Raw genomic sequence first — 22,678 nt, forward strand, 5'->3', positions numbered from 1 at the left:
ACTACCAAATTCTATAGCCGAAGCGTTCCGTGACTGGTCATACCCATTCATAAAACGCGCCGAACCGACTCAAGAGCATTAATGTTACTGCTCTGTCAGGACCATCTCAATTATTTCTTTAGCAGCCTTATTACCATCGACGAGTACTGTGTTGTATCACTACGACCCTGAGAGAAAAGAGCAAACCGAGCAGTGGAAATATTTGGATTCACCACCGCAGAAAAAAGTGAAGATCCAACAGTCATACGGCAAGGTGATGCTGAAAGCATTTGGGAATTGCCGTGGTGTGGTGCTAACTGATTATGCAAACCATCACAGGAGCGTACTACCCTCGCCACACACCGTTGGGTGGCTTGCGGAGTATAAATGTAGAATCTCCGGACCAGATTACACTGGATGTCATGGCGAAGAAACGTCGCGGGTTTATTTATTCAACAACAACGCTCCGGCTCATTCTGTGCAGGTCAAATTCACATATGCTGCTGCTTTCGGCTATCAAAATTTTGCTCCTTCCTCATGTTATTCTGACATGGTAGTGACACATGTCCATTTTTCATCAACTGATTGGTATTTCCAGACTGACGACGATGTGATTTTCGGTGCGATACGTTTCCAGAAAAGCCAAAAACCATAGTTTCACGATCAATGTCTCCGACGAGTTATCCCTCGTTAGTACATTCACCAAGTATCTTGATGGCAGTTTGATTTTTGGTGATGATAATTAAAACACTCACTACCATAATGAACTAATGTAACACAATGCTGGCTGCTAAATTAACTAAAAATATGAAGCATTATCTGGGAATTAAATTACCATACAATACAAAATGATTTAGAAAGATTGGAGATTGAGAAAAATCAATGCTGGGCCATGAACATGTGTCAGGGTGCGAACCAATTAACGAAACATCATCGATAAGGACTTTCGGAGCCGAAGGCCCACTCATGTAACCTTGATGACTGCACGACAAAAAGCTTTACGCCTCGTCTGACCTTTCAACACCGACTTCGACTGTTGAAGGCTAGAAACACGCTGCCTGATCGGACAAGTCTCGTTTCAAGTTGTATACAGTAGATGGTCGTGTACGGGTATGGAGACAACCTCATGAATCCATGGATCCTGCATGTCAGCAGGGGGCTGTAACGGAGGGGAGGGGAGGGGCGTATGCAGTCGGAGTGACATGAAACCCCTGATGCGTCTAGGTACGACTCTGCCACATGACACGTATGTAAGCTTCCCGTATGATCACTTGCATCCACACATGTCCACTGTGCATTCCGACAGACTTGGGCAATTCCAGCAGGACAATGCGACACCCCCACACGTCCAGAATTGCTATAGAGAGGCTCCAGGAACACTCTTCTGAGTTTGAACACTTCCACTGTCCACCAAACTCCCCAGATATGAACGTTATTGAGCATGTCTGGGATGACGAGCTGTTCAGAAGAGATCTCCACCTCCTCGTACTCTTAGGGATTCATGGACAGCCGTGCAGGATTCATGGTGTCAATTCCCTCCAGTACTACTTCAAACATTAGTCAAGTCCATGCCACATCGTGTTGCGGGACTTCTGCGTGCTCGCGGGGACCCTACACGATATTGGCTCTTCAGTGTAGAAGACGTCCGCCCCCGGTAGCTGAGTGGTCAGCGCGACAGAATGTCAATCCTCAGGCCCCGGCTTCGTTTCCCGGCTGGGTCGGAGATTTTCCCCGCTCAGGGACTGGGTGTTGTGTTGTCGTAATCATCATCATTTCATCCCCATCGACGCGTCGAAGACTTGCACCCGGCGAACGGTCTACCTGACGGGTGGCCCTAGTCACACGACACAGTAGTCGTGTAGAAGACAATGACAGCCTGGAGAGAAGGCACTGAAATATAATTAAGTACGAAACAACAAAGAGAGAAGTGTATGTTAAAGTTCGGACGCGATCTTAGTTGATCAAAACGAATCTAAAACGAACCACAGGAAAGCAACACATGTTTACTAACACAAATTTTGTTTATTTTACATGAAAGATGCGCCATTAGCAGCTTTCCTACATAACTTCCGACGCAGAAATGTGCACCCAGTGATAGCAATCACATTGTGACACTTTCTCTCTCTTCGCCATTGTGACAGAAGCAAAGGTGTGCTGGAGTTTACGTTTTGCGCCACATCAACCGTTTATTTTCAGTCACTTTTTACTTTCAACGCGATCTCATTGCTAACACCATCGTGGAGATTTTCATGTGCGGAACTACTCTTTCGCCACTAATTCACAATCCGTTATTCTGACGCTCGCCACAGATTATTTTAATTTCACTGCAAGTTCCACTTCAGGTAACAACGACGTATGATTCATCACTTATAATTAATGCCACTTAACGAAATAAAAATCGCCAATTACGGTAATATCTTACTGCTTTTATCGTCGTGTGGAGCGTACGCTGGGAAATATTGTACATCTTTACAAAGAACATAGGTTAACAACAAAGCTATTCCTCTTATTAAAGAAGATACAAGCATGGGTTTCGCTGTAGAAGCGCACATTTATGTTCGAATGCCCCAAATATAACAGCACATTTAACCGAGGAACGAGTATACATTGAAAACATTAACAAAACACGTAACAGTAACGAAATAAAATTCATCACTAAAACAAGCGGCTATATGACGCAGTGCAATTGACGAGTTATTTATTTAGTATAGGAAGTTAGCAATAACGACACTGCAGAGTTGAAGGCGCAAGCATGTGGAAAACACAGAAAGCAAGAGATTTTACGAGTGCGACATTGCGGTTACATGGCAGTGCAGAAAACTGGCAATATCTGTCTGCTTGAGGGGCGCAGGGTGACACAGGTAATATTCTTTAGCCTGAAGCGACTACTACCGAACGTTTCCGTCGCGAGGCTCCCAAAGTCACGATTCGCTTCTTGGAAGTCGCTTCTTTTGTGAGGACGTCATTTGTAGCCTCATCAACTGCTGGTCACCGGTCTCAGAAAAGACGGGAGACAAGGTCAGAAGAAAGGGCTAGATAATATTTACCTCACATCGCGCGTCTGTCTGACAATCTCTCTGCTGCTTAGAAGAAGAAGAATAGCTATCATTAGGATAACTTTGAACAACGCGATGGTGCTTTGTTGGTTAACTTCACATTGTGGCACATATTATTCATTCACAGTTTGAAAGTGTAGATCTTATTTGTTAAGGATATGGAACAATCAAGACTGTTTCGAATAATCTGAATAGCTCGTGTTCAGTTGGTGAAGAACGCACACGTCATCATACGAATTTTGAGTGGCTCAGAAAGCATCAAAAAATTTGGGAAGTCACTGATGGCTGAAGGTTAATAGACTATAAAATGAGGCGGTTCGATAATAATGGGCCGGCCGCGGTGGTCTAGCGGTTCTAGGCGCTCAGTCCGGAACCGCGCGACTGCTACGGTCGCAGGTTCGAATCCTGCCTCGGGCATGGATGTGTGTGATGTCCTTAGGTTAGTTAGGTTTAAGTAGTTCTAAGTTCTAGGGGACTGATGACCTCAGCAGTTAAGTCCCATAGTGTTCAGAGCCATTTTTTTTTTATAATAATGTGAATAGTTTTCATAAAACAGTTTTAGTCGAAAGAAAGTGCACCGGCATTTTGGATGCGTAAATACTTATCTTACTTTTGAAAATAAAAGAGAATAATGTAATACTGTTTCAGGTTATGCTATTTACCGTATGTATGGAAAGCCCTCTTCTCAGGTCTTTTTATATTATACTTTGTATAAATATTAATTTCATTGTGCGAAGATTAAAATGAAATTATTAAGGAGAAGTATAGAAACTGTTCAGCTGAGCAGCACACTAGCACTCATACACTATAAGGAAATGAAATATGGAGCTAGTGTATTTTCTACGTGTAATTCAGCTTTTAACGTCAATTGTACCGAAAGCGACAAGGCCTGGCTGAGACTGGTAAGAATCGTAACGATCCAATTCCAAGGCCGGCTATGTGCAAATAGAACACATTTTCTTTTAATACCTACTGTTTGCTGCTGGTGGTAAAGAATTAGGTACGACGATAAAAAGAAATGTGCTACTATTTCCACAAAAAGCACAGTTGTCTTTTTAATGCACACACGACAGGACCAATGATGCAACTCGTCCACTGGATTCGTAATTAACATGTGGCACGTTGCACAAATGCTAGTCTTTCCGGACAGGTTTACTCATACAGCGATTGCGACAGCGCGTTTAAACATTTATAGGGCGCCCTGTTGACGAATGGCGATTGACCGGTGTGTAATTAGGCGGGTAAGCACACTCAATTACTCAAGCAGGCGCCAATCACGCGCCGCTGTCCGCTGCGCCATCTGGAAACGGACGCGCAAACAAACAGTGCACTACGGCGCCGCCAGATAGCTCTGTACTCCGCATCCACGAACGCCTCGATGTGTGGCGCCTAGATCGAATTACTGGAGACGTAAGATTTTAAAGAAACTACCATTACAGTTCAAACCTGGAATTACTGTGAAAATTAGCAGGTAAAATTTAATCGCCCTTTTCCTCCTTGACGTTCTTAGTTTAGGTTGTCACATCGTGATTTACTATACGATTAATAATAATCTCTTATGCTCTTTCGTTTTTAAATTTAGTTAGATAGTTATTACTGATATTTATACGTTTCAATCATGAAGGTTAAAACCTGTATTACTAGTACGAGGAAGTAAGGATAAAAAGTTTACTCAGAAGTCGTCAAAAGCTATTTCGGATTTAATACTCTACTTTAGCTGGACGCTAAGGGCTGTTTTATCATCATTTGATGATGTCACACAGTGATATAACTTCATGAGCGGGTAAGTCTGTTGTTCATCCAAGGACGTAAATACCGGCCGCGGAAGCCTTCATCGTGTGTCCAAATACACAGTTCGCCCACAGCTTCAATGTTCTGCCGGTTCAGAACTAAGGTACTGAGAAACAAAGAAAAAAATCTGCGGTTCCTTTGCAACAGGACGTCGTTTAAGGGGATGCTGCGTGAAGAGATGTGAAGAACAATAGCCTACGGTTGTGATATGAAGTTTTGCAATACCATAGATGGGATCATAGTAAGCTTGCTTCACAGAGACCTAGTAAACATTAAAACTAGATCTTTCGTAATACTAGTTTAACGGACAACAATGAGAACGATCTTTCTATTTAGTAGAATGATTAACAGTGTCTCAGATCGTGCCTTCGATACTTGCCGTGCATGACAGGAAGCGAAACATAAAGAAGCGATTATAAACGGATAGAAGGAGAGGTGAGGATGAATACAAACCTTGGAAATAATCAACACTGCGTATTTGTTGAACCGAAGAGTTATCCAAATGAGCGAGTATTCGAAAGAACTTTAACCTGAAAGGAGAACTAACCTTAAAAATTAATACACTTCGTGATCAAAAGCATCCGGACACCCCCAAAAAGCATACGTTTTACATATTAGGGTGCATTGTGCTGCCAACTACTGCCAGGTGCTCCATATCAGCGACCTCAGTAATCATCGTGAGAGAGCAGAATGGGGCTCTCCGCAGAACCCACGGACCTCGAACATGGTTAGGTGATTGGGTGTCACTTGTGTCATACGTCTGTACGCGAGATTTCCACACTCCTAAACATTCCTAGGTCCACTGTTTCCTAAGTGATAGTCAAGTGGAAACGTGAAGGGACACCTACAGCACAAAAGCGTACAGGCCGACCTCGTCTGCTGACTGACAGCGACCACCGACAGATGAAGAGGGTCGTAATATGTAATAGGCAGACATCGATCCAGACCATCACACAGGAATTCCAAACTGCATCAGGATCCACTGCAAGTACTGTGACAGTTAGGTGGGACGTGAGAAAACTTGGATTTCACAGTCGATCGGCTTCCCATAAGCCACACATCACCCCGGTAAATGCAAAACGACAACTTGCTTGGTGTAAGGAGCGTAAACATTGAACGATTGAACAATGGGAAAACTTTGTGTGCAGTGACGAATCACGGTACACAATGTGGCGGATCGATGCCAGGGTGTGGGTATGGCGAATGCCCGGAGAACTTCTTCCAGCGTATGTAGTGCCAACAGTAAAATTCGGAGGTGGTGGTATTATGCTGTGGTCATGTTTTTCATGGAGGGTGCTTCCAACCCTTATTGTTTTCCGTGGCACTATCACAGAACAGGCCTACATTGATGTTTTAAGCACATTCTTGCTTTCCTCTGTTGAAGAGCAATTCGGGGATGGCGATTGCATCATTCAACGAGATCGAACACCTGTTCGTAATGCACTGCCTGTGGCGGAGTTACACGACAATAACGTCCCTGTAATGGACTGGCCTGCACGGTGTCCTGACCTGAATCCTACACAATACCTTTGGGATGTTTTGAAATGCTGACTTCGTGCCTGGCCTCACCTACCGTCGTCGATACCTCTCCTCAGTGCAGCACACTGTGAAGAATGGGCTGCCATTCCCCAAAAAACCTTCCAGCACCTGATTGAACGTATGCCTACGAGAGTGGAAGCTATCATCAAGGCTAAGGGTGGGCCAACACCATATTGAATTTCAGCATTACCGACGGAGGGCGCCACGAACTTCTAAGTCATTTTCAGCCAGGTGTCCGTATACTTTTGATCACACAGTGTATAGTCCATTATTGTTAAATGTTAAATTTCGAATGAAACATAGTTGTTCGCAATTCAGTCATGTTAGTGTCTAACTTTTAAAGGAAAATAATTTGTTTGCGTACTACATTCATATCTGACTTCATTTACGGTACATCTACGCCAAGTTCGCATTTTTAGCACCGTTAGGGGCAGTCCTGCTGCGTACATTTTTAAAGCGTGAAATTTTTTTCCCAATTAAGGTTGCTTTCAGTATTGATTCTGATATTAAGATTTGCGCAGCAGGTCAAACGATTCAGGGAAGTTTTCAGTTGCTCAAGAACCCAGAGGGAGAGTAGCAGACGCTGTACACAAACCGGACTCAGACAATGTTAGGTAACCAAGCACCATTGTCGATACGTTACCGGTTTTCAGGTAAAGCCAGTAGTTAACATATTCTCTCTTTCAGATTGTCATAAAATTTACTTTCTGAAATTTAGTCCAAATCAAGTAGGTTCTGCACTGAAGTATAAGATTGCAACGGTCGGATAAAGTGGTGGGGGAAGTGTCACGTGCTACAGTGATATAAATGCATTAAGACGGCAGCTGATTTGTTCCCTGCTCCTAAGAACTGAAAATTTCTGATCATATTTGAATTTCATTTCATATACGTGTTAGTGGGACGAAGTGGAGCGCAGCGTGTATGCACATAGTGGACTGGACAGCGTAGTACTCACACTAAGTGTCATACTACCTACCAGTATGCCAGAACAAAAAATTTGTTCACCGGCAAAACAAGGCTGATTCTCTTTTATCGGATTACAGAATAACGTTACTAGAAACAGCTCTCATTGTAGAACGAAAAATTTTAAAGAGACGCCACAGGAAATTTGAAGTTGGCCTAACGTTTGGTTAATAAATCTACTGTAGATATCTTGTCTCTCTCTTCCCATCGATATAAAAAGCAATATCAAAAACTAGGCCATTTCTTCTTATAGGGAAATTAAATGTGTTACCGGTACTAAAGTATGCCTGTGAGGCTCCAAAATGTAGCACATATTATACGCTGTGTAACACAACATATCTACCAATTCGGAGTTACTGGTCAAATTCAAACTGCTTCGAATAAGTTAGTCGCATTTACAGCTACTTATTATTCCTATGTAAAGACGATTATTATTTCATCATAAAAACATAGAAATAAAACTAACTTGAGAGCCAGGACACTTTCTGCGAGTGCCTAGATACATTCTAACCACGTCAGCTCAACTTTTTTCACAGCAGTCATTAGAAGCTGAAAAACTGACGTGTCAGAATACTTGTACGCCAAAAGTGAACGATGCTTTACAGTTATACATCACTGACACAGTCTACTCCGTTTTTTTAGTTTTTGTGTTTCACATGGAAAATAAAGTCCACAGCATCTCCTCGAAAAATCAGTACCGTTAAGTTCTTGTTACCATCGTGTTTCATCTGCTCAAGATATTCCAAAGCCACACTCACTAGCCGAGCAAATAAGACCTTAATTTTGTTTAATTACTTGTATATGAGCGTCCCTTCATGTGACGAAATGGAGAGGAGGATACATGAGTCAATCCAATGATGACAACACTGCATTGAGAGGTATCTAGTAGAAATGGTAATGTTACTCTGTTTCATCTTTATAATCTTCGAAAGAGATGTCCTACTGCTCTGGTAGTCTTTCGCATAATTAACAAACAGGCCAACATGGAAAAACGGAAGAATGAAGGAATAAAAACAACGTCGTCATAAACCTGACAGTTCGTTCGGATTGATCATACTGGAGGTAGACCGCTCTTACGTCAGTTAAAGGGGAAGCTATAGCTTACCGTGGACTCCTTAGTACAAGTTGGAATTTCTCTCATTATGAAAATAACGCTAGAGGAGAGAGAAGCATTGTTGGCCAGATGGGGGATCAAATCCAAGACATACGGATTTGCAGTCTGCCACCTACACACCGAATCAACAAGCATCGCTGGAGAGAAACACGTTCGGTTTGATTCCGTAATTACAATTTTAGTACTTTATCCATTATTCAGACTGTAAGTTGAATTGATAGTGTATATGGTTTGCTAGCAGTTGCAATTATTAAGTATGTTCATAGAGTATGATTAGCGGATTATTACAAATTACAAATACGTTGTGAAGTACTTGTTTAAAAAACTTCAGAGTAGATAACATTTCTTCTCCCGCAAAAATACCCAGCCTGTGTTCACTTCTGGCCACACCTTATATATCATACTCCTGTCCGTCAAATGACTGAATGTTCATGCTAAACTAATTAAAATGTATGGTACCTATAATCCTCAAGTAGACGAACACTTCCGTGAAAGTTTCTCACAGAGAATGATCAGCCGCCATCGCACGCTACCACAAACTCCCGTTTATATAAGCCCATTACGTCCAATTGGTGGGACAACTCTGATCTATGGAAGTGGGATGGCTGAACCCTGACTTCAACGCTGTGTGTTAACTGGAGCACAGTGGCGCCGCGTGTAACACGGGCCAAAGAATTGGGCTTATTGCGAAATGCATATTTTTAGTATTTCCTTAACTGAAGCAGTTTTAAAGTTTTAACCAACCCCTTAACGCCCGCGACAGTCGCATAGTATGGCCTCACGTGGTACAGGGACTAGATGTGATGAAATGAAGTACATATGTCCTGTCCCTCGTTTGGATTTGTAGTTTGGGCCACAAGCTAAGTTAGAAGTACATATTTCTGCTGAATATTATGCTTAACTTATATGTTATTGCATATTATTTCTTTCCACATGAAATATAGAATTACATATGTCCTATCCCTCGTTTGGATTTGTAGTTTGGGCCACAAGCTAAGTTAGAAGTACATATTTCAGCTGAATATTATGCTTAACTTAAATGTTATTGCATATTATTTCTTTCCACATGAAATATAGAATTAATTTTATGTAACAAAGGCAAGTACATGAACTACGTCTCCCATCTGAAAAGAAACATCCCGCTATCTTCAAGAACAAAAATGCTTTTTCATACTGTGTGGAGATTAGCTGAGTCAGTAATTTTTATGCGTTATTGCTGGTATTCAGTTTTAATTCATAAACATGTCATTACACTATAGTATTATGTATTGTAGTTGTAAACTTATTATTTGATTTCATTATCAATCGAGAGTTCAGAAACAGAAGAAAAATTAAGATCTATGTGACCTGAATTGATTATTTCAATGACGGTATGTCTATATACAGGGCTACTATTAGTGGTTAATTCATTTTCCAGCATATTACATGAAGAAATGGAAGTGACTCATGAATAGGACTGTAAACTCACCGAATTTGCATTGTGCCCACAAATTGGGGTTACGAGTGCAGTACCTTGGCAAAATGGCGACAAAACAAGAAAAGAGTTTTTGCGTGTTGGAATATGCGTTGTGTTTATCTGTTATAACAGGAATGGTGGAAAAGAACGGCCAGGTAAAGAGAGTACTGTGCTTTGGTATCGACAATTTAGGGACACCGATCCTCTGTAAACCAAAAAGTACCGGTCGACCGAATGCGCCAGATGCATCCGTGGAGAAGGTGAGGGGAAGTTTCGTACGCAGTCCAAAAAAATCAATGGTCCGCACAAGCCGGATACCGCACCAACCTGTGTGGAAGACTGCAACGGCGGTTACATCAACAAACCGTATCCTCCGCAGCTCGTGCAACAATTAGAACAGGAAGATTACTGCCGGCGCTTTCAATTTTTCATCACGACACGGGAGGCACCTGAGAATAATAATTTGGCGTCCAAGCTGATATTCAGGGACGAAGCAACCTTCCGTTTATCTCGACAGGTTATTAGCCACAATATGAAAGAATGGGGCACTGAACAACCTCATGAAATTGTGGCGCACGAACGAGGTTTTCCGAAGATTAATGTTTACTATATCAGTCACAGATGACGCTGTATATGTCGTTTTCCTCCTGTGAGAAGACTGTGACGGGTACCCCTACCTTGATACGTTAAGTTGTGGTTGTTTCCGCAAGTGAGTGCCGATTACGAGAATTGCATCATACAGCAAGACGGGGAATTTCCCTAGCTGGAGAAGTGATCTGCGGTTCCCCTGCCTCCCCAGGCCACCTTGCCGGACGCCGTGTTACTTTTTCTTTTGGGAGCACATTAAGAATTGTGTTTAAGTACCCCCATTGTCAAGAACACTGGAACAGTTCACAGAACGCATCAATACAACTGTGATGGCCACTGACGGGATGTGTGCTACATAAGGTATGGAACGCACGATAGGACATTTGTAGAATGCAAAATGCAAACTTGCCGAGTTCACGGTTCTGTTACTATGTCAGTCGTATTTCTACATGTAATACTAAGGAAAATATCGAGCTTTGAAAACGAATGACTCATTTACGGAAGCCCTGTATTACATCACTCGATAGACACCGTCGTCAGAAAATTAAGATATAAAAGAAGAGCAGAGCTGATACAGTAATTCGCTGTGTTACGTGTTATAACAGTGTGAAATATTGGCGAGGGCACGTTTTCCCTGTTCTTGGAGTTTGAGGGTTGCGGTAAAGAGGCAGGCGCTACGCCTCGGTGCGCGGAGCCACTCACCTGCGCGGAAGATCTCGCCGCAGCCGTCGCACCTGGAGGCGAACTGCGAGTCATAGCAGTTGCCGCAGTAGATCTTCTCGCCCTTCGAGCCGAACTGCTTGTCCACGAGGGACACGCGGCACTTGTTGCACAGGAAGCATGCCTCGTGCCAGTGTTTCTCCTTGTAGGACAGATCCTGCGGGCAGGGCAACAGCGCCATGCACTAAATGCTGCTAAGTGCTAAAACATATTAAACTAAATATTTAACAAACATCGAGAAAAGATATTTATACACGACACTTCCATGAACGAATGCGAGTATGTTTTCTCATTCGTGAAATCCGACTAAAAGTAAGATTATCAAATTGTAATTAATATACAGCATGAAATCAAATTCCATCGACAGAATTTCGGAGGTTGCTTAAAGATAAAAAAAAAAAATGGATCAAATGGCTCTGAGCACTATGGGACTTAACATCTGAGGTCATCAGTCCCCTAGAACTTAGAACTACTTAAACACAACTAACCTAAGGACATCACAGACATCCATGCCCTAGGCAGGATTCGAACCTGCGACCGTAGCAGTCCCGCGGTTCCGGACTGAGGCGCCTCGAACCGCACGGCCACAGCGGCCGGCGCTTAAAGATAGCTTCAGAGTATATTTGTATAAGATTCAAATGGTTCAAATGTCTCTGACCACTATGGGATTTAACATCTGAAGTCATCAGTCCCCTATAACTTAGAACTACTTAAACCTAACTAACCTAGGGACATCACACACATCCATGCCCGAGGCAGGATTCGAACCTGTCACGGTAGCAGTCGCGCGGTTCCAGACTGAAGCGCCAAGAAGCGCTCGGCCATAAGGGCCGGCCATTGTATAAGGGACCCATCGTCTCCGGTGGCGCGTTTCAGAGTAGTGATGTAGTTATGATTTTTTGTTACCTATATTACTTTTATTTCTATGAAAATACCTTCGCAATATTGACAAAACCCCTAATACGCAATCACCAAAACGTACAACACAAAACACAGCGTAATTCAACAAGCTACAGATGAGAGAGTACTGTAGTGTGATGTGACTGGTGCCGCTGCGGCAATACTCGACGTGCCGCTTTTTCTTTGGAATCGGGGGAACCGCACGCCAAGCAAATATTGACTAACTATTTATCCACTATAAATCTACCCATACCATTGTATGCCACTGTTAACGTACAACTAACACCGCCGGTAAAAGAAACGCGAAACAGAACCGAGCAGTACTGAAAGCATGCTTGATAGCGAAGATTGTGGAATTAGAGTTGTGAGTAACAAGTACCGTGAGTGAAGGTAGGAAGTTTGGAAACAAACGAGATCCATGGAACATAGCGGCGTCGTCATTTACACTGTTTTCAGTGGAATACAGATACAAAGAAAAACGGGGAAAAGAAATGAAACGAAATGCAACTAGTCTGTAACTGACCACCAGACACCACGACTCCCTTATAGAGAGACATTAACAGTAAATATAGCTGAATGCCCTCTAAAATTTTGTTGTTCTTCGGATTAATCCTGTGCAGCCTTTTTCGATAAGCTTGTCCGCTCCAGAAATATAATAAACTGACAATGAAGAGACTACGTAACACGTATATACAACGAATTGGTGCAATGGTAAGACACAGGACTCGCATTGGGAGATCTGAGTTCTTCAAATTCCAATCCAACAGTTTAGGTTTCCCATGGTACCCGTCATTCTTCACACTGAATGCCAAGATTGTTGATTTCGAAAGGATACGTCCAATTTCCTCATGTTTCCTTCCCCAATCTGAGCTTCTGCACCCCTTGTCGTCTAAAATTCTCATCATCAAATTTCCACGATCCCCACTTAAATGTCCCCCCCCTCTCTCTCTCTCTCTCTCTCTCTCTCTCTCTCTCTCTGTGTGTGTGTGTGTGTAAGCGCGAAAAACCAATAGCCCTGCCGTATCGAGTTAGATGAGGCATATCTTGTACTCTGTTTCCTGTGACAGTATGTTTTAAGGTTTTTCGTCTTCTGGCTTACGATACAAGCAGAAAACTAGTTCTTCTTCTCTAGTGGGCAAACATACTGTTTAGTGAGCATTGTCTGCAATGCACGGAGATATTCACTATAAAACGTAAAGTAACTGCGTGCGCACAGGACATTGCAAGCAAGTGCTAAACAGCAACGAACGAGATTACATGATGTTATTTGTACTTTTAACTAAATTCTTTCTTGCGGGCGTCTTAAGCTATAAAAACACGAATAATTAGCACTTTATATTGTAACATTTTTGCGTTCACCAAATTCGGTAGTGTAATACGAAGTGCGTCAGAAAAAATGTATACACTCTTTGTCAGGTTCTACCGAGATATCGATATTGTCGTTCGATTTGAGTTACGAGTGTGTTGTAGTATGGTCTTTGGCTCAACAGATGTTAGTACTTTTGAGAAGACAAGATGGCTGGAGCACGCTTGACATTCGAGCAACGGAAATACATTGTGAAGTGGTTTTTCAAGTTTGATAATGCTGTTGAAGTGCAACGTCAGTGGGGGCTGGAGTTCGAAACAGAACCAGCAGCCCGCTTAACGATTAAACGCATCATTGACAAGTCTGAATTGCAAGGAACGATTAGTTTTATTCACAAAGGAAGATCAGCAAGACAGCTTATAGCTACAAGTCCTGCTTTGTCGGCTCTTGTGGTGGAAACGTTTGTTAATTCTCCACAGAAGTCTGCTACGCATTGTGCACGTGAATGAGGGGGTTATCAGTACAAGAGTTCGAAGAATTATTAAAGCTGCATTCCACGATTACTGCGCGCGATCAATGATGACGATCCTGATCGCCGAAAGCAATTTTGCGAATGGTATCAGCTAACGGTAGCTGCTGATGAACAATTTGTGATGAATGTAGTACGGAGCGACAAGACACAATTTAAACTTAATGTAACCGTGAATCGGCATAACTGCGTGTACTGTGCAACGGAAAATCCGCATGTTTATGTGGAAAAAGCGGTCATGTGTGGTGTGGACTATCATCTAGGGGCTTAGTAGGACCCTTTTTCTTTGATGCTACTGTCGCTGGAGAAGTGTACCTGGAAATGTTACGCACATCAATTTTGCGAGGTATACGTGTGCTTTATGGAGCTGATGAAGAGGTCTTCTACCAACAGAACGGGGCGCCACCACACTACCACCTGGCCGTACGAGCTTTCCTGGATGACAATTTTCCGGGGCATTGGATTGGACGAAGAGGGTCCATTGACTTCCCTCCACGGCCGCCAGATCTAACACCTGTGGACTTTTTCTCGTGGGGAACTGTGAAAGATAATGTCTATCGACGTAAGCCACGCACGCTGGAGGAACTTCGCCAGGAATTACAGCGACATGTACAGCGATCTCCACTGTATCATTGACTGACGCAGTTGCGACGACCGCTCGTCGTTCTGGTATATGTATAGCCGCCAACGGTGAACATTTTGAACATTTAAAGTAACCATGTGCATGTGTGATCAATTATTGAATGTAAAACAAACACATAAGTAATACTTTTTGTTCCTTAAAGTGTGTCTACGTTTTCCTGGCGACTCTGTAGATATGAATCCGAGATCCATCTTACACCACAAAATAGTAGGAGTGGGAAACACACGCAGAAAGAGAGAGAGAAAGATAGAAGTGTGGGAGTAAGGGAAGAGGGGTTTGGGTAAGTTGGTTTCGTTGTCATGCTTCGAAAACCCACGAAACCACATCACATCCGGATATATACTTAGATAAGTGTGACATTAGGCGACGTCCATGATAAAATCATGTCGACTACAAAGGACAATCCAACAACAGATCTAAGAAGCCACTACTTTCACGCTTGCGGATACGGCACCCCATCCGATGACCTGTTTTCATCGCCTTTCTACAGAGCGCCCTGCAGACTGCTGGGGCTAAAGACTTTTGCTTCGAGCATACACTCTCATGCTTAGGTATGGAAATTAAAGTCTTGTTGAAATCTTCCAGCAGCAGTCGGCATGACAAGCTGGTGCTTTCTCGAAATATCGCCACTTATAGCGATGCCAGTGGCTGACAGCTGTAGCTAGACTCTTCACGTTTATTCATTACAGTAAGACCATAGATAACTACTACACTGTCAGAGAAGACTTCACACTGTGTATATGTGTGTGTGTGTGTGTGTGTGTGTGAGAGAGAGAGAGAGAGAGAGAGAGAGAGAGAGAGAGAGAGAGAGAGAGAGAGAGAGAGATTGGTGACGCGAAATTCTGCATCTGACACTAAAACAATAACCCAAATTGAGAGATGAACGCGTCGCTTGGACACACACACACACACACACACACACACACACACACACACACACACACAGTTAACATGTGTCAAGCCGCGCTGGCGCTGCAGTCCAATTATTTTGGTGCGTTTCCGTATTTAGCTAGTCCCGGTGGGTGAGCTGGCCAGAGCGACCGAATGAGCCCAGGCGACGCTGTCATTGCGGCGACAGCAGCAATATTGCTGTCGCGGTGCGCCGAACACGGTGGCGGAGCGGCTCCGAAACAGGCAACAGCAGAGTTGAATTCGAATCTACAAGCGACGGACACGCCGTGTAGCGTTCGCTGTTTAATGCATCGTCAGCAGCTTTGCGGACAGTATTCTGCCCTCTGTTTGAAGGGGGAAAAAAAGAAACAAAGAAACAAACGTGTGAGCTGAAAAAGCGTTGAGAACGTTTCAAACAGTGCTGTACGAAGACAGCATCACATCTCTGAAAGAACGATTCCTGTCCGTAACGAGATACCGCTGTACTGGAACATACTTCAAGTTCATATCTAGCGAAGTATGTGGCCGATATAGTACGCTTTGAAAACAAAATATAGCTCTTTATCCTGAATGAAGGAATAGCAACATTACCAGAGGTAACATCTATCTTAGGGAAGTGATAGCGACTGTCCATGACACTTTAAGACTTATACAAGAATTTCTTGCAGGTTGCTCCATTTTTGCGACAGTGTTACCTGACGAAGCTTGAGCTAATATTGTCTGATGTCAACGAGATTTTAGCCAAGTACACAGATTATAAGTTGGTTCGTCGTGTAGGAAAATGTGTATGACATGTTGTATGATTAGGACCTACAACATCCAGTCTATTTGCTTTCTTATTCAATGAAAATTTGGTAGCTTCTTATTACAAGAGAAATGAAATCCAGTTGAATTAGTCATTTCATCTAACTGCTTGACAAAAAAATGGTTCAAATGGCTCTGAGCGCTATGGGATAGAACACATTTAATGTACATTTTTATTTATTTTCTATATTATTCAATAAATTGTCTGGTGACACAGGTACAACAATGAGTTAACATGCGTTTTACGAAGTATCAATTTGAAAAATGTGTGTTTTTGACACATTCACCTGTAAACAGTATCGTGCACGTCACATCACAGCAGTTGTACCGTTCACAGTAAATATGGGAAAATTTCATGTCGGGTTCAGTGCATTCGTGCAATGCTAATCTTGAGAGAACATGTGGTGTTACTTGTGCGAGTGCCTGCTGCTATCAAGCAGTTCTTTAGTCTTCATCCAAACCCATAATCAAAAATCACGTGGCGTAAGGTCTGGCGGCCTTCGAGGCCAGGTAATTGTACTACCACGACCATTTCAGCGATTAAGGCAATTGCGGTTGAGATGTTCCCTCACACGCCTAGTAAAATGTCGAGGTGCTTGTTATTGGAAGTACGTTGCAATCTGCATGGTCAAATGAACGCCACCAAGGAGCTGGACAAAGGAATTTTCCAAATAAGGGAGTAATTCTGTCCCGTCATTCGCTCTTCTAAAATGACTGGTCTCATCAACATATTACTGACCATGCCGCTCAAACGTACATTGAATGTGTTCTACGTCGAAAATCATGCGGAATAGGACAGTGTCTATATGAAGTTTTTTGCTTCAAATGAGCGTTCCTGTCGCATCCCTGTATACTGATCACTCCTCCTACGACGCCCTGTGTATTGGAAATGTCTTACGATAGCACTGTCTGTTGCAGAGAGAACCTGTTAAGATAACCCTTACCACTACAGGGAGCGAAAGGCTATTTACAATTTGTACAGAAACCAGATAGCAGTTATAAGAGTTGAGGGGCATTAAAAGGAAGCAGTGGTTGGGAAGGGAGTGAGACAGGGTTGTAGCCTCTCCCCGATGTTATTCAATCTGCATATTGAGCAAGCAGTAAAGGAAACAAAAGAAAAATTCGGAGTAGGTATTAAAGTCCATGGAGAAGAAATAAAAACGCTGAGGTTCGCCGATGACATTGTAATTCTGTCAGAGACAGCAAAGGACTTGCAAGAGCAGTTGAACGGAATGGACAGTGTCTTGAAAGGAGGATGTAAGATGAACATCAACAAAAGCAAAACGAGGATAATGGAATGTAGCCGAATTAAGTCGGGTGATGCTCAGGGAATTAGATTAGGAAATGAGACACTTAAAGCAGTAAAGGAGTTTTGCTATTTGGGGGGCAAAATAACTGATGATGATCGAAGTAGAGAGGATATAAAATGTAGACTGGCAATGGCAAGAAAAAAGCGTTTATGAAGAAGAGAAATTTGTTAACATCGAGTATAGATTTAAGTGTCAGGAAGTCATTTCTGAAAGTATTTGTATGGAGTGTAGGCATGTATGGAAGTGAAACGTGGACGATAAATAGTTTGGACAAGAAGAGAATAGAAGCTTTCGAAATGTGGTGCTACAGAAGAATGCTGAAGACTTAGATGGGTAGATCACATAACTAATGAGGAGGTATTGAATAGAATTGGGGAGAAGAGGAGTTTGTGGCACAACTTGACAAGAAGAAGTTACCGGTTGGTAGGACATGTTCTGAGGCATCAAGGGATCACAAATTTAGCATTGGAGGTCAGCGTGGAGGGTAAAAATTGTAGAGGGAGACCAAGGGATGAATACACTAAGCAGATTCAGAAGGATGTAGGTTGCAGTAAGATGAAGAAGCTTGCACAGGATAGAGTGGCATGGAGAGCTGCATCAAACCAGTCTCAGGACTGAGGACAACAACAACAACATCACTACTGCAGGATCTAACAATTGTATCTTTCAGTAACGGACACAAACAGCAGGAATTTGTTTTTTGCAAAGACATTTGAAAGAGGAAACATTTCCAAAACTCATGCGATTGCGTTACTTCAGACAGCCCAATGTCAGCAAGCCGACGCAGAGCCTCTGCGCGGCGCCGAATGCCTCACAATCGCGAGATCAGTGCAGAAGCAGCAGAACTGCGAGATCAACCGATAGCGGCGGAAACAGCAGCAAAGAGACTGCGCCGACGCCGAAGGACTCTTCTCAGCCTAGATCAGAAAGCAGACAACTGTGTCTCGCGATAGCCGCCTGTACTCAAACAATTTTGTCTCTAACGAAATAATATACAACTGGTTGCTTATTATTTCGTTACGCACAACAACAGTTGCTGTGGATGGATAAAAGACGTCAGTGTTCACTCTACCCTCCGAGGTCGGCAGATTATTTTTGCAGTTCGCTTCCGCACTGTCCTAAGTGTACAAAGGTATTGCTGTAGCAGTCTTCAGTACGAACTCTCCAAGCTACACTATCCTGTGCAGGCCTGTTGCTTGCTGCCGACATCCACTTGAACCTGCTTACTGTCGTCCCTGCAACTATTCGCTTCTTTTAGTCATGTTGTGTCCATAAATTTCTTTACTCAATTCGATCCAGCACTTCTTCATTAGTTAGCTGATCTACTCGGGTAATTTCGTCATTTTTCTGTTGCACCAAATTCAAAGAGTTCTCTTCCCTTGTTTTCTTTACTGTTTGTCGTCCGCACTTCGCTTCCGTGCAAGGCTATACTCCAGACAAGTATTTTGAGAAAAGACTTCTCACCACTTAAATTTAAATTAGATATTAATAAATTTCTCACTTTCAGAAAATATTTGTTGCTATTGCTGTTCTGCATTTCGGTCTCTCTGATTCGACCACCATGTTACTTTTCTGCTCGAATAACAGAAGTCATTTACTAATTTTGACTCATTTTCTAATGCTATTTGCCGGCCAATGTGGCCGAGCGGTTCTAGGCGCTTCAGTCTAGAACCGCGCGACCGCTACGGTCGCAGGTTCGAATCCTGCCTCGGGCATGGATGTGTGTAATGTCCTTAGGTTAGTTAGGTTTAAGTAGTTCTAAGTTCTAGGGGACTGATGACCTACCATGAATGTTGACCATTACACCTTGGACACCCTGTGTTGACTGCTGCAACTTTTTTCCCCTTCCCGTGTTATTACTATACTCCTTATTCTTATCACTAAGTGTTTGACCGCTGTAATTATTGTTATTGACTCGTCGGTGGAAAAACGTTCTGCAGTTCAGAATGCGTACATCGTTGTTTGTCCCTTCTCAGACTCATAATAGTGGAATTGTTAGTTCATGGCCACTTCACAGTAGGGAATGAATAGCAGAGCATTGCCAAAAGACTATGTTATTCACAGGTAAATTCTCACCCATTCTGCGATAACTTATACCACTGAACTGCGTTGAAAGAAATTAAGTAAATAGTAAAATACCGAATCTGTGTCCTTTATTTTCATTAGTTTGTTTTTTCTAGAAACTTGTATTATTTCAGTATCATAATACACAACGCAATTACAGTAACTACTCTTAGCGTACATGTATATTAGCAGAGCCGCACACCTCGCACAAAATATGAATTATAACAGCATCGTTGACATAGAAGACAAAGCCACAATTTTGTTCTTGAATGTAGCGCCAGATTTCGAGTTAATAGCAAACTGAATGATTTCATCCACTGGCTGCTCGAGAGCCAGTTCCAGCCACTGTCAAAACCTTATTACCTTTCCCCTTCAAAATTTTAATATTGTTCTCTCTTCCCTGAATACCAGATAACTCCTGTAAGGAAATAGCGTGAACGGCACTCTTATAGTCCGCCATTTTTTTCAGTCATCTACTGAATAACGCTTTAGGGTAGAACAACATACTAGAGCATTACAATTGAATCGTCACTGACATTCAGCAAAATTTTTGATGTAACATCGGTCTGCTGTTTCTAAGACAAATTTTATTAAATCAACTGACATTGGCCGGCCGTTGTGACTGAGCTGTTCTAGGCTCTTCAGTCCGCAACCGCGCTGCTGCTACGATTGCAGATTCGAATCCTGCCTCGGGCATGGATGTTTGTGATGTCCTTAGGTTAGTTAAGTTTAAGTAGTTCTAAGTCTAGGGGACGACCTCAGATGTTAAGTCCCATAGTGCTTAAAGTCATTTGAACCATTTGAACTGAAACAATGTCCTCGCTTAAACTTTCTCGAGGTCACAGAGCCCAAATTTGAACGCCAGTGCTTGTATAAACTTAAGTACCAGCTGCTTTGCTGATCTACAGACGCGATTTGACGCTGAGGATTTTTTTAGTAGCTCCTGTACGTTAGTTCTAGCAAATTATGAGGCTATTCCTGTCTAACCCCCACACCGTCCTCAAGCTGGCTATATATCGGTTTGCTCTCAATTCTCCATCACTTAGTTGCTGGTGGAAATTCTGCAGCAACAATTTCAACTCATATTACAACTAACCACGTACAACGTTTGCAAAAAATAATGTTAGGCTGAAGAAAAAATACACAAAGGAAACAAAGTTGTTATTGACATCGAAAAGTGGTCAGCAATTCATACACAAGTGTCACTCTGAGGGTACAAAACTGAACAGACAAAATGGTTTTGCTATTTAGAGAGCAACATTTTTAAGGATGACTAACGTACCAGGGAAATTTAAAAAAAGGTATTTCTTAGTAACTTTGAGTTTCGAAAAAAATTTAAATCTTTCAACATGACAGTTCACTAAGGGCGATAAAAGGAAAACTTTCACTAAATTTTTCGTAGAAGTGTACTACTTAGAGGAAGTGAGACGGGATTGGATTGGATTGTTTGGGGAAAGAGACCAAACAGCGAGGTCATCGGTCTCATCGGATTAGGGAAGGACGGGGAAGGAAGTCGGCCGTGTCCTTTCATAGGAACCACCCCGACATTTGCCTGGAGCGATTTAGGAAAATCACGGAAAACCTAAATCAGGATGCCCGGACGCGGGATTGAACCGTCGTCCTCCCGAATGCGAGCCCAGCGTGTTAGAAGTGAGACAAGGACAGTAAGTAAAGGATATAAAGTGATCAGACAGAAAAGACGAAAATGTGGATGTGATGGAGAATTACCATAATGAGACAGACTCAGAAGAAACATAAAATGTGCCACGAGTTCCCGTAACAGTTAAATGAAGAAAGAGAACTAAGATAGGCAAAACTTGCAAATCACTTAAAGTAAAAGAAAGACAAAACTTTTGTGCCACGCAATGGTCCCCGAAGACAAAAATAATGAGCAAAGGCAGAAGCAATTTCGTACACTTAAAGGGATACAGGGCTCCATTTATTAACAGTAGGCGAGAATTTAAGCAGGAGACGATCTAAAAGGGTGGCCGAGCGGTTCTAGGTGCTACAGTCTGGAACCGCGCGACCGCTACGGTAGCAGGTTTGAATCCTGCCTCGGGCATGGGTGTGTGTGATGTCCTAAGGTTAGTTAGGTTTAAGTAGTTCTAAGTTCTAGGGGACTGATGACGTCAGACGCTAAGTCCCATAGTGCTCAGAGTCATTTGAACCATTTGACAATCTAAAATGGTTGCAGCGACAAGGGTTGGTTTGGGTTGTTGTGGGGGAGGAGACCAGACAGCGAGGTCATCGGTCTCATCGGATTAGGAAAGGACGGGGAAGGAAGTCGGCCGTGCCCTTTTAAAGGAACCATTCCAGCATTTGCCTGGAGCCATTTAGGGAAATCATGGAAAACCTCCAATCAGGATGGCCGGACGCGGGATTGAACCGTCGTTCTCCCGAATGCAAGGACAAGGTTCGGCGCTTAGAGTACGTGGATGGTGCACTGAAAGTGAGTGTAAGCTGACCTTGGAGTCGATTCCGATGATCTTGTTGCACTCCTCGCAGACGTTGGCGAACACGGACTCGTAGCACTTGATGCAGTAGGGGTGGTCGTCGCGCAGCACGTAGCGCTGGCCCGTCAGCGACTCGTCGCACTGCCAGCAGCTGAAGTGGCCGGAGTGCCAGTCCTTGGACATCGCCTTGGTGTACTCCCCGCTGAAGATAAGCTGCAACACAGGGCACGAGCTGCTGCAGACCACAGGTGCTCACTACCGTTCGCTAAGACAATGTTCATTCTAGTGCTGTGGCTGATGGGAGCAGCTGTTGTGAGGCAAGTCATATGGCTTCAGACAGACATTCACCTGTTTACGGTCGATATCAACTGTTTCCGTGTTAGCTCCACCGTTCAGAGTTGTGACTTGTCCAGACGAAATGTTGTGATTTTCATAACTCTGCAAGTTATGTTTCTTTTCGTTTACGATAAAGAAACAGCTGCTTCCGTCAGTCACCGTACTTCAGTTGTCTTGGACTGAACAATTAATACTGTCTTTCCCTATAGAAGACTTGCCAACGTAGGAATGGGTGG

At 43.0% G+C, this 22,678-nt stretch overlaps 1 protein-coding gene across 2 annotated transcripts in view; it reads right to left on the reverse strand.

The window, feature by feature from the left end:
* LOC126285424 (uncharacterized) overlaps nucleotides 1-22,678 on the reverse strand; it is a 1,121,207-nt gene that overhangs the window by 107,669 nt on the left and 990,860 nt on the right. For both annotated transcript variants that reach the window (XM_049984792.1, XM_049984793.1), the window contains 2 exons: nucleotides 22,119-22,319; nucleotides 11,189-11,363 (listed from right to left, as the gene is read on the reverse strand). In XM_049984792.1, coding sequence (XP_049840749.1) covers nucleotides 11,189-11,363; nucleotides 22,119-22,319 — 376 coding nt within the window. The remainder of the gene's footprint in view (nucleotides 1-11,188; nucleotides 11,364-22,118; nucleotides 22,320-22,678) is intronic.

Source organism: Schistocerca gregaria, chromosome 8 (assembly GCF_023897955.1).
Source record: "Schistocerca gregaria isolate iqSchGreg1 chromosome 8, iqSchGreg1.2, whole genome shotgun sequence".
NCBI classification, from domain to species: Eukaryota; Metazoa; Arthropoda; class Insecta; order Orthoptera; family Acrididae; genus Schistocerca; species Schistocerca gregaria.